This window comes from Chelonoidis abingdonii, chromosome 13 (assembly GCF_003597395.2).
Source record: "Chelonoidis abingdonii isolate Lonesome George chromosome 13, CheloAbing_2.0, whole genome shotgun sequence".
NCBI lineage: Eukaryota > Metazoa > Chordata > Testudines > Testudinidae > Chelonoidis > Chelonoidis abingdonii.
Genome location: NC_133781.1, coordinates 24,304,538 through 24,320,557, shown reverse-complemented (window position 1 = coordinate 24,320,557; position 16,020 = coordinate 24,304,538). Strand labels below are relative to the sequence as shown.

Here is a 16,020-nt window from a genome sequence, read left to right as displayed (position 1 = left end):
GGTAACTTTGGACCATGGACGCAAACAATCGATGTCGTGATCCCACTGTGGACGCGCTAAACCGATTTTATTAGATCTGTTTTGTAATATCGGATTAAGCTAATTCGAAGTAATTGTGCAGTGTAGACGTACCCTTTCATTCCTAACCTACACCTGGCAACACCCTTGTGGTGTAGGTGGCATGATCCTTCATTTTACAGAGGGTGAAACTGAGGCTTTTTTCCCTCAGATCCAAGAATGGAACCCAGATCTCCTGACTCCCAGACCCCAGTTCTAGCCACTGAGTGCGCACGCTTCCTGCCTTAACTGTATTTTTTTTATATTTCCATTTTTCAGCTTTAGACCTCTCCCCAGGAAGCCTACATGACAAGCAATAGATTTCTAGGCACCTGTAATATGTCTGAACTGACATCCCAGCTAAAGATGGGCCTGAAACAACCCCCTTAATGTGAAGAAACCTCAAGCTAGTTGAAGGGTTTAGAAGTTAGATGATCATATTATACACCTCACCTCTTATCTCTGCAATGGGGTGAATCTCTGAACCGTCCCAGATCTGAACATCCTGTTCAAAACAGGGATCAAAATTGAAACAACCTCTTGTTACCACACACAGTCAAAGACAGCCGTACACTTAACTTCCTAGCAATAGAATTGCCTTGAACTTCATTGTCAGAGGTGTTTCTCAGAGAAGAAATTCATATCCAACAACAAGGCAAATGGTCCTAACTAAGGTGGTGGTAACCCTTTGATAAGCATACTAGCTGCTTATTTTCAGAGTTTTGAACCATTTTACAATTTGCTTTATTGGGAATACTGCCAAAATTTAATATGTATTTTACAGGATTTTCAGTCAAAAGGGATTGAGAATCCTGTTTAAATGATGACTTTAGAATTTCAGTACTGCCCAAAACTAATTTTGATTGTTTGCAATTATTGTTCTAGTGCATATTGCTAAAATGATAGTTAACCTGACCATTTGTTCATAATTCACAGAACTTGAAATGAGAACTAAAAAGGCAAGCAAAAAAGCTAACCTCACCATTTGTACATGTTTCTGTCTTTTCTTGGAGTTTGGAGGCTTTGTTAAAGCCTGGATAGCATCTCAGTCCCAGGAAATAAGTCTGTAAGAACTAAATATACGAGGGATATAGATGATGGGGTTCTACACAGGGCAAATAATTGTAGAAACTTAAAGGTAGCTTAACAGTGTGGAATCTTTTTAACTATCTTAATGGTGGAATGTATATTTTTCTGCTGTGTGAAAACATGCATTGGCTGTTAGCTGTACTTCTGCTATCATGGAGAACACTAATAATCCATACCTCCTAATTCCTGGCATCTTTGTTTATCTCTTTCTTTCTTTCCACCACTACCACCAAAATCTTGCTAGTTTCTTCTTTGAAGCACATCTGAAAGGGTTTGGCAGGAATCTTCTTACTTCTCCATTCCCCTGTTTCTTGCACTCCCCCCCCCGCCACTCCTCCTTTGCCTTCATTCTCCTGCACCTCCTTTGCTCCCTGTCTCATTTTATCTGTGACCAAGTTCCCCTTTAATCTTTGCATATGTGCACTAGGAGAAACTTTTTCCTCAAGTTTGCATGTATTTTATCTTAAAACATATATGTCTGACTTTTGAAAATAAATTCGAAGTTACTGTAGAATACGTCTTGTTTCACGTGATAAAATGCAATTAAATCCAGTGGAATGAAAAGTGCCATGGGGTATTTGCTGCTCTTAAGTTGCAGACATGCCATATGTAAATAGTTTTTTCTGTATTTGTCTTAATAGTTGGAAGTAAGAGCGGAGTTTGGGGAGAAATTGCCTTTAATTTAGTTCAATATTCTCTCCACAGACCCTGACATATCTCTGGGACCTGCAATGACAAGTCTGAACAGTAGCCATGCAGAGAAAACTGATGAAATGTCTTCAAAGCAGTCTGCCCCAAAAGTGCAGGTTCAGCGATCTGTTTCCCGAGATGTCATCACCATTCACTTCTCGGCATTTGGGAAGGAGGAAGAGGAGGAGGAAGAGGAATTTAAGGAGTCTCCCAATGATGAACTGGATGACCAAAGCGTTGTAACAGCACTTGAAGCCAAGGAAGACCTCTGCTTTGAACATGGTGGCCATGATTTTTCTGGTCCAGCTACCTCGCATAGCATGGTCGACTCTGCATCCCTCTTACCTTCGTCAGCTGTGATTTTGCCAACCGTAAACACTGTAAAGCCATTGGATTCTTCTTCAGCATCGCAATTATTCAGTGCAGTGCCATTAGTTCCATCACCCTCATCTGATTTGTGTCATGTAACTAGCTCATTAGGTGTGTTGTCTCCTTTGGAACAGAAAGCCAGCTTGTCATCCTCTCCATTGTCCTCTCCATCCAAACCAACTGGCTTGTCTAGTGCTTCATCTACTGTTTCTAGTTCAAAGCCTTTTATGAGTTTAGTTAGGTCCCTTTCAACAGATGTAGAACCAAAAGAGCCCACCCCGCCCACAAGACATAGACATTTAATGAAAACCTTAGTGAAATCTCTGTCCACAGACACATCTAAACAAGAATCTGAAGCTGTATCCTACAAACCTGACTCTAAACTGAACTTGCACCTGTTCAAACAGTTCACTCAGCCTCGAGTTACAGGTGGCGATTCCAAAACTGCCCCCTCTTCCCCTTTAACGTCTCCTTCAGATACTCGTTCCTTTTTTAAAGTACCTGAAATGGAGGCTAAAATTGAAGACACTAAAAGACGCTTTTCAGAAGTCATCTATGAGCCTTTTCAACTCCTCAGCAAAATAATGGGTGATGAAAGTAGTAGCCACAGGCCCAAAGTCTTATCTTCAAGTGCTTCAGAACTTTCAAATCTTTCCAACTTAAATGGTCACTTGGAAAGCAATAACAATTATAGCATTAAGGAAGAAGAATGTGATTCTGAAGGGGACTACTACGGAAGTGATTCTACTCTAAATAAAAGTAACCAGTCCAAAACTGCTGAGGAACATCTGAAAGACACAGAGACTAAAAGCTTTCAGTCTGTAAGCACAAAGGACTTAAATTTGAAGACTTCACTGGTACTGGAAAAATGTTCTTTGTCTGCACTAGCAAGCAAAGAGGATGAAGAATTTTGTGAACTGTATTCTGAAGATTTTTTTTTAATAGAGGATGAAAGCAAAGTGGAAAAACCCACAGAACCTTTGCTCCAGGCAGAAATAACTGAGGAATATGGTACTGCACTCAGTAGCGAAGACGAAGTTGATTTATGTGTGCAGCAGCCTAAAATACCCGTTAAGACTTTGTACTTCTTTACAATGTTAGTCTATGCTTATCTTATACTCCCTTTCCCTAGTTACTTCTGTGGACTCTTCCTGGGAGTTGCCCTTGGATTTATGATTGCAATCTGTGTGATTTGGCTTCTGACACCAAGTGCTCATGAATATCACAAGCTACATAAAAATCGGAGCAAGCAATGGAATACAGCATCTCTGGACATCAAAGAACCGGAAATATTGAAGGTGAGGTTTCTTACTGGACACAGTTTTTCTAGCCAGAGTAAAGTAACTTAGCTAGCTCATTTGCACCTTAGAATCATATCTATCAGTGAGTGCAACTGAAGTACTCCTTTGGGAGCACATGGTGTTGTCAATATCAGAAATGATTTAGTAGGCAAGAGTATTCTACTTCAGCTGCCTTAGCTCTCTTGTCTTGCATAAGTAATTCACTAACATTGCATATAGCTACAGAGGAAAAATAGAGTAATCACCTCAAAAGGAAAAGGGCAGATGTGTTTTGAACTTGTCTTGCAGAATGGAGTTAATGGCAAAGATTTCTTTTTAAGCATGTTGTGTGTGTGAAGTTCAGTGTGTCTCGGACAGTGTGCTTTGTTTCTTGGGGAATTTGCTATCCAGATTGCAATTCATACCATGTAGTCGGTCCAAGAGCACCTCAAATGTCAGGTAATTAGAGTGGGAGGAGGAAATGGCAAGTGGAAAAATGTCAAGGGGGATAGTCTGGGTTGGGGTTTGTCTGTATTTGAATACTTTGTAAATATCTTAGTTTGATAATTGCAGCCCATCAAATGAGCTAAGACCTGGATTTAAAAAGTGCTAGCACTATGGGTTTTTTTTCTCCTTGTTCAGAGCTGGTGTACTCTCTTGCCTTGTATAATTTAACACTGTACTTTGTTCAGCTGTGACCCATGTGACCACTCTTTCTAATACTTTGATGTTTTCACTTGTCATGTAATCATCTTTTTACATTGGTGTCCACAATAAAAATAAAACTTGAAAAAGAATAGATAATTGGCTAATTGGATAGTTTAGATAAGAAATTATGTCTGGAATAGAACATAACCTCAAATTTCTCAGTGACAATGAATTTCGCTTGATATTTTAACTGATTAAAATCTCAGTATAATGTGAGTCTTTATTTTAAAAAAACATTGTCCATTAACAAGTCAACCCAAAATACTGGTTATAAAAATAATGAATAGGCTGTTGTGAAATGGTGCATATCTCTTGGCATTATTAATAGTCCATTCCCATCAGTGAACATAAAACTGTTGCTGCAATGTGTCTGGCTGCATTGGAGAATCGGACTTTCTAGACAAGTTGCTTATTTTTTCCTCTAATTGAAGACTATTCTGTTTTTTAGATAGATGACAGTTAAAACTCTCCAGAAAGAGCCTACTTATAATAGATTAAACTAAATACTGATTATTAAAGAAATATTAAACCTGGTTGGAGCTCTCTTAATCTGTTTTTAGTTGTCACATATTCAGGAACGTAATGTCATATGTTTTTAAAAGCCCTGCAGTCAGAGATTTGGGGAAGGGGAAAGCAAATTGAAATAGTAAATATTTTTAATGACAAAAGTTCTCTTGATTTTTAACTTAGAATATTTATTAGAACAAGTAAAAATTTTTTTTTTTTGGTATGATCTTCATAAGTTCTCTTAGGACTGTTTAGTATTTACGTAACATTCTTCATTCTGTATTTTTCTGTAGAATAATGGCTTGGTTTTTTGTAATGATTGATTTTTTTTTTTTCCTGTGTTTTTTGTTTTACTACTTCTCTGTTCCAGTATTTTTTTTTTTTCTCCTGAAGCTGAGACCTTCAGCCTACAAGCTGTCATGTCCATTTGTATATTTTCTCGCTCTAAATAGAGTGTAAATTCTTTGGGGTGTGGAGAGTGTCATCTTTAGCACTGTTCCAGAAACACTTTGTATTCAATAAATAATCCACTCCTTTTATTGCTGTTCTCAGTCTAATTCTCTCTCTTCTACTTATTGTTCTTTCAGTCTGGGGTCTTCCTCTCAATCAATCTTTGTTCTCTTCAGCGCCGGTGTTCGTGTCACTAGGTGTTCATGTCATCCCAAGATGCTGGCTAACTGAGTGACAGCACATTACCTCTTCTCCAACAGATGATTATAAACAGGACTGTCTACTCCAGCACCTGTTTCTGAGCCTGAGTATTTTCCCAGTGGCATAGCCTGCAAAGTGCTGGCTAGGAATGTGTATTCTTTGCAGTTGATGCTACTGAAAATGCACATGTACTCAGGAGGACTTACTGAATTCTGGTGAAACAGCATGCATGGTTGAAAAGCGGGTGGGAGAGAGAGAGCGGAGGCGTATGTAGGTGGAAGTTGGAGTTTGTGGTATTTTTTAAAAATATTTGACTGAATTTGGTTCCTAACACATCTTCCCTATAAAACCAATGTGGATTGGGTTATTCTGCTAAAAATGAGTTTGGTTGACCATGTCCTCTTTTTCTCTTTTCAGTCAGTATCTCATGTCATTTTTTCACTCCCCACACACTTGTCATTCTTTCCCTCATTGTTTTCTTCACTGTGTTGTAATATCTCTCTCCCCCTCCCGGTCACAAATGTTGTAGTAATAAACACCACACTTTCTGAGTGCTTCACAAATGTGAAAGAGACAGTACCTGCTCCAAAAGGTTTATAATCTGAAGTGCTTAAGTCATTTTTCTCTTTTTGTGTAAAGCGTGTGTGTGTGCGTGTGGGGATTCTACTTCTATAGAAAATGTGGACTTTTAAACAAAATTTATAGCAACCAAAGAATACAATACTTTTTTTTTTTAAAGCTGAAAATTTTCAAGGAAAGCAGTTAGTTCCCCCAAAATTCTTTTTAGTTTAAAACAGGGCTGCCCGGGGGGGCAAGTGGGGCAGTTTGCCCTGGGTCCCACAGGGGCCCCCACAAGAATATAGTATTCTATAGTATTGCAACTTTTTTTTATGGAAGGGGCCCCCGAGATTGCTTTGCCCCAGGCCCTCTGAATTCTCTGGGTGGCCCTGATTTTAAAAAAACCCAAACAAAACAATTTTCTGAAAATGAAGGGGGAAGAAGTAGTTTCAGTTTTCAACCAGCCCTAGTTCTGTATGTGGGCTGGACCCTGAATTTGAGCAGCCTTGCAGTGCAGACCTAGATCTGTAGTTGGCTATTGTAGCCAAGTAGTCTTTTGTTCTGTTGCTAGTGGGAGGATAGATATAATCTGAAGTCTTGACGTTAATCGCTTTTATTTTTCTGTCCAGCATTGCATCAAAGCTATAGGGAACGTCAGATATGTGGGATGGAGGCTTAAGAAAGTTTTTTTGATTCAATTTTCTAGGTAAAATTACATTTTGAAATGCACTAAATCATATGGTATGTGTTTGCTTTGGAATGAGCCCAGAATGATGTTTGGAATTTCATGCAGATTCTTTGAAGAATTTTGATGTATATACTGTATTTTGTTTAACTTCCTGGGCTAGTTCCCTGTCTCTGCAAGTCATACAGTGTCAACTTTCACCAGCACACACTGATAGCCTTTGGCTACTCACTCGTTATCTTTTTCCCTTTTTTTCTAGCATCTTGAATGCTTTAGGATCCCCTTTGATCCTAGCTCAGCCTTGGAAAGATGAAACCATTCCATGGATCCAAATGGGGGTATTCCCCAGTTGATAGCTCCCCTGCACAGGTTACTCCAGGAGCCTTTTCTTTTGCCATTGTTTCGTTTCCTGTGGTTTCATCCTTTACAGCCTTTTTTATTCAACTCTTGGCATTCAGGCAGATTGATATCAAACAGATTACCTGAGGTCCATATGATAGATATTGTTGTGTGTAATATTTTTTTATAACTTATTTTTCCCCATACTTTAGTTCCTAATCAAAGGATAGTGAATATTTTGGATGGCATTGTGTTTATAGCAAGTGTGCCCAGATTTTGCCAAACTGAGAACTTGCTGAGGGTTCAGCAGTAACTAACATGCATAAAATGGCATGTTACTTCAAGAGAGAACATTGCATACTGGGACCTGTAGTTTCTGTGAGTTCCTAAGTTGAAGGTTACTACAAACCACATTGTAGAATTCCATGGCCTAAATTTTTGATCTCTGCAGATTAAATGCATCAAATAATGGCGGAAGTGACTAGCATAGTTGTAGCACTTCTGATTTGCTGCCATTGGATTGTAAGTAGGTGCTAATTTTAGCAAGCTAACATGGAAGCTCTCTAGACCTTTCTGGTTAAGTAACTAATAAAACAGCATGACATCCATTTCTGTAGTTGATTATATTTGAAGGATTTTAGTTTTGATCTGCTCAAGCAAGAGTCACCCACTGAAAATACATTAATTGCTGAAGCTACTGAACTGTGGGCTTTAAAACAGGTGAGGTTAACAGGAATTGCCAGTTTTCACTTCAATCCTAAAAAAGAATTCTTCTTTTATTAACCTTCATCCAAAAGCTTCATATGAATAATGGGGAGAGGGTCTCCAGGTGCTTGGGAGGCTGGATAGCTTCAACCCATGTTTGTTAAACTTTCACAAACATAGTCTGAGATGCACTGAACCACTAACTTCTAAAAGCATTGCTGGTGAGTACTTGAGGGTTCATTGATGTCATTTAGCACAGCTGTAGTTCTAAAGGGGATCTGAAGGAGAAGAGAGAGAAGAAGGTGCTAGTCAAACACAAAATGGAAGGCTATTCCAAGAGTAATGGTGGGCTTGAAAGAAAGTGGGAAGTTAAGTGGGAAAAGAAAATAAGCCCAGTAACAGTAGTTGGGAGGAAAAATAAGAAATGAGAGTGCAAACGTGGGCAGGGCTGACATTTGTGCAGAGCTTAGTGAGAGGCAAGGAGCTTGAATTTGATGTGGTAGAATAGACTAAATATATACAAATTATTTTGATGATACACATTTAGTCATGAAATTCTCAAGCATTGAATACATTAGTTTAATCTGTGTATTTAAATGGCAGTGTTCTTAGCAGGGACTGAGTTGGCTTCTGTTAAAATAATTTTCCAGTGCTGCATATGATTTAACTTTAAGAGAGTTTTGTTGGTGCGTAGGGGGCACTTTGCATTAGCTTGTTAGCAATCATACAATGTGCTGTATTGTTTGTTTCAATGTGCTCATGTGATAGTTTCAGTTTTTGGCTGCTGCTGCTGTTCCTAGGCAGAAAGTTCTGTGTACATGTTGTTTAAATACCCTAATATGAAGCAATGACAGGGAAGAGGATCAGCACTAGAGGTGGATTAAACTGGGTTTACTTTGGTCCTCTCAAATCAAATCATTTTATCTGCATCATATTTACCTCTGAGAATGAAGTTCATGGTGCAGATGAGGGCTCAGTCCAATAAGGCATCTGAACTAGCACAGACAATGTACTCTTGAGTACAGATTGGGGGGGACAACAGTCCTGAATTTTGAATCATTTTAGAATCTAACAAGAATAGTCTTTGGCCAAATGTTATATAATTTGATGGGAGATATTAGGGTTCTCCTTTTACACATGGGAAAATGTCTTTATACCTTAAATAGTTTACTGCAAATGTGAAATTGGGAAATACGAATTTGAGGATTTTTCCATGAGTTTTTCAGGGCTGGATCTATCTTGAATACTTCTGGGATTTGGCAGGCAGGTATACTGCTCTAATTTGATCTGGCTAAGTGGTACCATTTCTCTCTTTGCCATTCTCTTTTGCACCCAAAGCCATCCTCCCTGCCACTTCGTTGACCTACAATCCTACCAACTTTTTATCTTGCCAATTACTACTTTCCGAATGACCACTTCATCCTCAAATCTGCAAGAGCTAGTGAGCAGAAGGTTGGATTACAGCTGATGCTAAATATCCTGCGGTATATCTATGCCACCTCTTTCTTATCCTGTATTTTGGATTTAGGTAATACATTTATATGGGGTGGGAGGGGGATATAGGCAAGAAGCTTACCAGGCCCATCCAATTCAGCATGATTCATGTATCAAGTATCTATGATGAATATTTGCTGAATGCTCAGTCTGCTTCAGTGTATTTGCTCTTGATGTTTGTTTTCTATTTGGAAAAACTCTTCTGGACTTCACATAAAGGTTTGGTTTGGGGTCCATGCCTTGGATTAACACGAGCAAAACTACGCTAGCATAGTACTTGAACTTTATTTATATTATGGTATCAACAAAAGTCTAAAATAAGGATCAGGGACTCATGCTAGGTATTCTACAAATAGAGGTAGATGTGGCCCCTGCCCCAAACAGCTTAATTTAAGAGAAGGCTAGAGAGGGAAGGGGAAGGGCAAATAACAGGAGATAGAAATGTAATATTAAGATCACATGTTTACGTAGGCCAAGAATGAGCACAGCTTGATTGTCACTTTGAGGGGGAAAAAAAAACCTTGGTGCACTTATTGTAATTTTTTTCTTTTTGCTACCTGCCTATTTTATATAGCTTAAAAGAATACTCAACTAATTCTTTTAAACTTCATGTTTCCAGTAAAGTGGGATATGATTTTTGTTTGGGAAGGTTCACATCTGTATTCAGAATTATTGCTTGAGCAATCTTTAGTCAATTGTAGAAGTAATTCCTTTACAAACTCAATAGGCTATGTGTCAGAAACACCATCTTCTGGTAAAGGTGTCTTGACTTCCCTAGCATGTCTTATTACATCATCTTAAAATATGCCCCCTATTAACAATCTAGCCAATACACAATTCTGACTGCTTTATATTTCAAGCAATGATACAGGCTTTTTTTTGGACGCCTAAGTGGAGAAGGCCAGGTTGGTTAAACCCAGCATTTGACCTGCCCTACTGTCTCTCAAAACAAACAAACCCCAAAACTGTTCTTCTGTCAATAAAATAATTAACAAAATGTAGTTGTTGGACTTGCAAAGTGATTTTCCAGGAATGTTTGATGTTTTAGAGCCAACCAGGGAGCGCAAGTTTTTTAAAAACATTGTTTGCAGAGCTGGACTGGCAACATTAATGGTATTGCTGATGATGGAAATGCCCAAGTAAAGTAGTAATGGTTAGAAAAGAGTCATATTGAAAACCTAAATGAGGATGGGAATCCACTTTTCCAAATGGAAAAGGAGAGCCTTCCCAGGAAAATGACTTGATTTTTCAGCTGTTGGTTTAAAAAAGGTATTTTGTGTCTGTGTATACCTGTACACGTTTCAGATTTCATTGTTTATAAACAGGACTTCTCAAATGTTTCTTTGAGAAAGTAAGAGTGCTGAGAGGTAAGTGGATATCACACACACAGAAGTTTGGCAAATATTCACTTAATTTCTGAAAAATTTGCTTTGGCTATTCATGCCTCTGTGTTCACTTTCACAAATATTCTAGGGAAAAAATTATTCACATGAATAATTGCAAAAAATAATTTAAAACTCAATTTATTGAAAGTGAATTTTGAATTCTTTAATTCAGCAGCAGCACTGCAAATTTTGAATTCTGAAACTTGAACTTGATACTGAAAATTGGTGATGAAATTCATGCCATATTGGTTAGATACGTGCTGTAAGTCATCCAGTCGGGAATGGAATAAATACGTGATGTTTAAAATTTACATCACGTTTATACATCGATCATGAACTATTTTGGTAATCTGAAAACCAAGAGTTGTTTGCTATAAGTCTGCAAATTGCAAATGAGTTCAGACTCTTTGCAGACAGTTGATGAAAAGAAAAAGTACACTTTGCTGAATAAAGTATTACAAATTATACATCAGGGTTAGCCTGATTTTGAAGCCCTCCACTCCCTAGGGTGATCAGATGTCCTGTTTTCGACCAGAACACCTGGTCTAAAAGGGACCCTGGCAGCTCCAGTCAGCCATTAAAAGTCCGGTGGTGCTGCAGCGCTAAGGCAGGCTAGGCACTGTGCTGCACCCTGGAGGTGGCCAGCTGGTCCGGCTCCTAGGTGTAGGCAGGCGCGCAGAGCCCGGGCCTCCAGGCACTGCCCAAGCACCGGCTCCGCACTCCTACTGGCCAGGAACAGGCCAATGGGGGGCAGTGCCTGCAGGCGAGAGCAGCATGTGGAGCCTCCTGGCCCCTCCGCCTTGGACCTGTCAGGAAAGGCAGCCTGCCTTGGCCTCCTTGCTGCGCCACTGACCAGGAGCTGCCCGAGGTAAGCCCACGCCCCAATCCCCTGCCCTACTCCTGAGCCCCCTTCCACATCCTGAACCCTCATCCCTGGACCCACCCCAGAGCCTTCGCCCACTCCTGCACTCCAACCCCTGCCTCAACCTGCAGCCCCCTCCTGCATTCCAAATCCATTGGCTCCACCCCTCAGCTTGGAGCCCCCTCCTGCACCCCAGACTGCTCATTCCCAGCACCACCCCAAATCTGCCCCCCCCACCAGAGTCCCTACCCCATCCCGCACCACAACTCCCTGCCCCAGCCTGGAGCCGCCTCCCCGGCACTCTGAACACTCATTTCTGGCCCCAGGCCAGAGCCCACGCCCCCAGTTAGAGCCCTCCCCAATTCCTTGCCCTAGCCCAGTGAAAGTGAGTGAGGGTGGGGGAGACCGAGCCACCAAGGTGTTGCAGGCAGATAGACTGCTGAGGCAAACAACAGTGGTAGTCCGTGCCCAGAGTGCTTAGCGCCAATAATCACACCGAGACGGAGAAGCAGAACACAAGTTTATTTGGGATCCCAAAGCGGAGCTGGGAGACTTAGTACGCCTCAGATCCAGCCCAGCTAAAACAAGCAGTCTGTTCCTTTATATCCATGAGAATTTTTCTCGCTGACTAGCAAGCCCCCGTTTCCCCTCCCTCCTCTGTCCGGCTGCAGCATTCTTTTCTCACACACTTCTTTCTCCCCCCGTAGCAGTTACATAAGCGCAGGTGCATTAAGTAAACTTGGCCGCGGCAGCTCGTTAGTAAGTTTTCCTTCTGCAAGTTATCTTGTCCTTCTGCTAAAGGTGCACAGGCCTCATTATTTCTGCTTTAGACCAATTAGAACTGTTGCAACTGATAACGGCTGTTACTCCTGGCCTTTCCCATCAGCCAGCCTTTTAGGTCGATTAGAGTTCAAACATGGAAGGACTTTTGCTCATCTGAGGCCTAAACAGGGAGACTTTATATCCTTATTGCCTTCCACTTTTCCATGTTACTTAGGGTTATGCTTAGTGACACCAACAAAGGGAGGGGGAATGTAGTGAGCAAGGGGCGGGGCTAGGGTGTTCAGTTTTGTGTGACTAGAAAGTTGGCAACTCTACCACTCCCCCACTACACACATATACATAAAATAACCCTCTGACTGCTCAAAAGGAACATTCTTTTTCTCTCCATCTGTACCTGGTTCAGTCAAAAAAACCCAACTTGATAAAGTAAAAATATTTACAAAAACCAAGCTCCAAAGGTTTATGGTCTTAACATGTTTATCTTATGAGGGCTCTGGAAAACTGAGGTTTCTGGCCTGGCCACCTCCCACTGAATCAAATTCCTGGGCTATTTTCACCTTCTGCAATTGCCTCCCCCATTAACTCATCCTGACCCCAAATAGCGTTCAGATGTTGCAGTGCAGCACTGAAGTGAGAAGCTAGTACTGAATCACATTTGTGCTGATGGCAAAAGGATAAAGGGGAATAAATCTTCTGTGTGTCATTGTAGAATCTCTGCTGCTACTTCCTCTTACACCACATTCAAGTGGGTTACAGAGAAATTATCCTACACAGGTTCAAGGCAGCTGTTGATTGCCATTGCCAGGGAGCAAGAAAGAAGATGCTGCTTGTCTTACTGTGGAAAAAGGAGCAGGCAGTGAGGCATCAAAGCTTGCAGATGATCCATGTTACTTCAAGATAGTTTAGTCCAAAGCAGATTGAGAGGAGTTACAAAAGAGTGTTGCAAAATTGGGGGACAGGGAAACAAAATCGCAGACAAAATTCAGTATTGATAAATGCAAAGTAATACTCACTGGAAAACATCATCCCAACTATCCATACAAAATGATGGAATCTATATTAGTTGTTACCACTCTAGAAAGAGATCTTGAATCATCATGGATAAAGTTCTATGAAAACATCTGCTCAATCTGCAGAAGCAGTCAAAAAAGCTAACAATGTTAGGAACTGTTAAGAAAGAGATACATAATAAAACAGTAGATATCATAATGTCACTATATAAATCGGGATCAGCAACCTTTCAGAAGTGGTATGCCGAGTCTTCATTTATTCACTCTAAGATTTCGTGTGTCAGTAATACGTTTTAACATTATTAGAAGGTCTCTTTCTATAAGTCTATAATATATAACTAAACTATTGTATGTAAAGTAAATAAGGTTTCTAAAATGTTTAAGAAGCTTCATTTAAAATTAAATTAAAATGCAGAGCCCCCCCAAACCGGTGGCCAGGACCTGAGCAGTGTGAGTGCCACTGAAAATTAGCTCACGTGCTCCTTTTGGGACATGTGCCATAGATTGCCTATGCCTGATCTAACTCCATGATACACCCACACCTGAATGCTGTATGCAGTTCTGGTTGTCCCATCACCAAAGATATGTTAGAATTGGAAAAGGTGCAGAGAAGGACAACCGTTCATGACTGAAGGCCTGTTCTTCCACATCCTCTTCATTGCTTTACTGCAATGGTTCTCAAACAGGGGTAGGGGTACCCCTGGGGCTACACAAAGGTTTTCTGGGGGTACATCAACTCATCTAGATATTTGCCTAGCTTTACAACAGGCTACAGAAAGCACGATCGAAGTCAGTACAAACTAAAATTTCATACAGACAAAATGAGAAAGTAAGCAATTTTTCATAGTGTGCTGTGCCTTTTTTTTATATTTTTTTGTCTGATTTTTATAAGCAAGTAGTTTTTAAGTGAGGTGAAACTTGCGGGTAGCCAAGACAAATCACTCCTGAAAGTGGTACAGTAGTCTGGAAAGGTTGAGAACCGCTGCTCTACCGTCCTGTTTAAGTTCAAATGCCTCTTTATATTTGTATTTGGCATATAGTGTTTTAAGAGGAGGTGACTAGTTTTAATTTATGTTCTTGCGAACTCTGAACACCTGAGTCCCCTTCTCTCTCCCCAACTAAATCTTGTTTCATCCTGTTGATTTCTGACCCATGATTTGTAACTATTTTTGTGTAAGCGGGGGAATGGTCCCACTATTGTGGGGAACTTTCCTGGCTTCTCCACTACCCCGGTGAAGTGGGATAGCGAAAGGATCTGAGTCCTCGCTCCCACTTCCTTTACCCAGAGGACTCCCCTTCCACTCTCCTGTCTGTCAGTCCTCCTAACTCCAACAAGGCTGGGCCCAGGATTCCTGGGAGGCTCACTCCCAACCCTGCTGTGGTCACCCAGAATAGGGGCTTGGGTGTCCCCACTCCGGGGTACTCTTTGCACTGCACACATCCCTGACCCACTGATCACATCATACAATTTAAAGCAAATACAAGTTATTTAATTAACAATTAATTTTAAAAAAGAATAAGGAAAAATGGGAACGGTTAAAGGAAAACACATCACCCTGCTCTGTGGCAGGGACCATCACAAACAATGTCTCTGGACATCAGGGCACTTCACAGTCTGTTCCTTGTAGGTCCCAGGCCTCCTTCTCAGGCCCTGGCTGTGCTGCAGGGACGCTGCGGGTCAGACAGTTGCTCTGGTGGTGGCCACACTCTCTCAGCTCTGGGTGGCGGGACCCTTCTCCCCAGTGTCACCCCTGCTCTGTCAGGGTTATTATCCCCCTCCAAGTCTGGCCTGCAGGACCTCTTGGCTGAGGCGTCTCCCTGTGCTGGGCCCACTGCCCAGGGTCCCCCTCGCTCTCCCCAGCTGCTCACCGCACCCAGCTCCGGACTGCTCCAGCCCCAGCTCCACACTGCCTCAGCATGGCTGCTGCTGCTGCTCTGCCTTCAGCTCTCTGGGCTGCTTCTCTGGCCTCCCTGGCTCCAGTTGCTACAGCTCTGCTCCCAGGGCAGGTCTGTTTTGCAGGCTGCTTCTGTGTCTCTCAGCTCTCACCTGCTTCCTGGGCTGCTTGTCTGGCCCCTCTGGCTCTGGTTGCTGCAGCTCCCCTCCCAGGGCAGGTCTGCTCTCTCTGGGCTGTGCTCTCACTTTTTGGGTTGCAGCTCTGCTCCCAGCAGCTTAGCTTGGGCCCCTACTCTCGCCTTAGCTCAGCCCCACTCTGTCTGACCCACGCAATTTCAGCTCACACAGAGGACGGGACCCACCCTGGCCTTCTGTCTCTTTGATTAGCCTGCCCACCCTGTCAATCAGGCTGACTTGGAGCAATGGCCTCTCGCCATTGTTCCTGGAGACTGTCAGTCTTAGGGTCCTGATTTGCCATTGATTCCTCCCCTTTTAGTGCTGGGAGCTAGCAACCAAAACACCCCCACTGAATGTTAGTAAGGGGATAACAGTCCCCTTACATTTGTCTTTCCTCTGAAGTCTTTCAGCCAATACTGTCTTGGAGTTCAGATTATGTCCTCTGTCTTTACTTGCCTGCAGGGGGAAAAACCCCCAAATTTTAAATTGCAGAGCCTGGTTTTAGCTGCTGATTTAGCTATGCACTTACTTGGTTGAAGCAGAAGAGTCCTTCAGATCCAACAGGACATTTACTTTAGAGAGTAACTTGTTCTGCCAGTTTTGTATTATGGTTATGAACAGTAGTTCTTGGTACTTGTATAGCAGAGCATAATCCACCAGCAGAAATCATAGGTAATGCAGGAGGCAAATACTTCAGTGACCAACTATATAAATGTATAGATGAACAATGGAGATCTCAAATTATGCCTTAGAAATCCAAGTTTCACAGGCCATTTT

At 41.6% G+C, this 16,020-nt stretch overlaps 1 protein-coding gene across 9 annotated transcripts in view; it reads left to right on the top strand.

Annotated features, from left to right (window-relative positions):
- The window catches only part of TEX2 (testis expressed 2), a 126,791-nt gene that overhangs the window by 60,649 nt on the left and 50,122 nt on the right, over positions 1–16,020 (top strand). For all 9 annotated transcript variants that reach the window (XM_032805641.2, XM_075071851.1, XM_075071850.1 and 6 more), the window contains one exon: positions 1,852–3,503. In XM_032805641.2, the coding sequence (XP_032661532.1) occupies positions 1,878–3,503 (1,626 nt within the window). In that variant the 5' untranslated portion in view covers positions 1,852–1,877. Of the gene's footprint in view, positions 1–1,851; positions 3,504–16,020 lie in introns of those variants that run through there.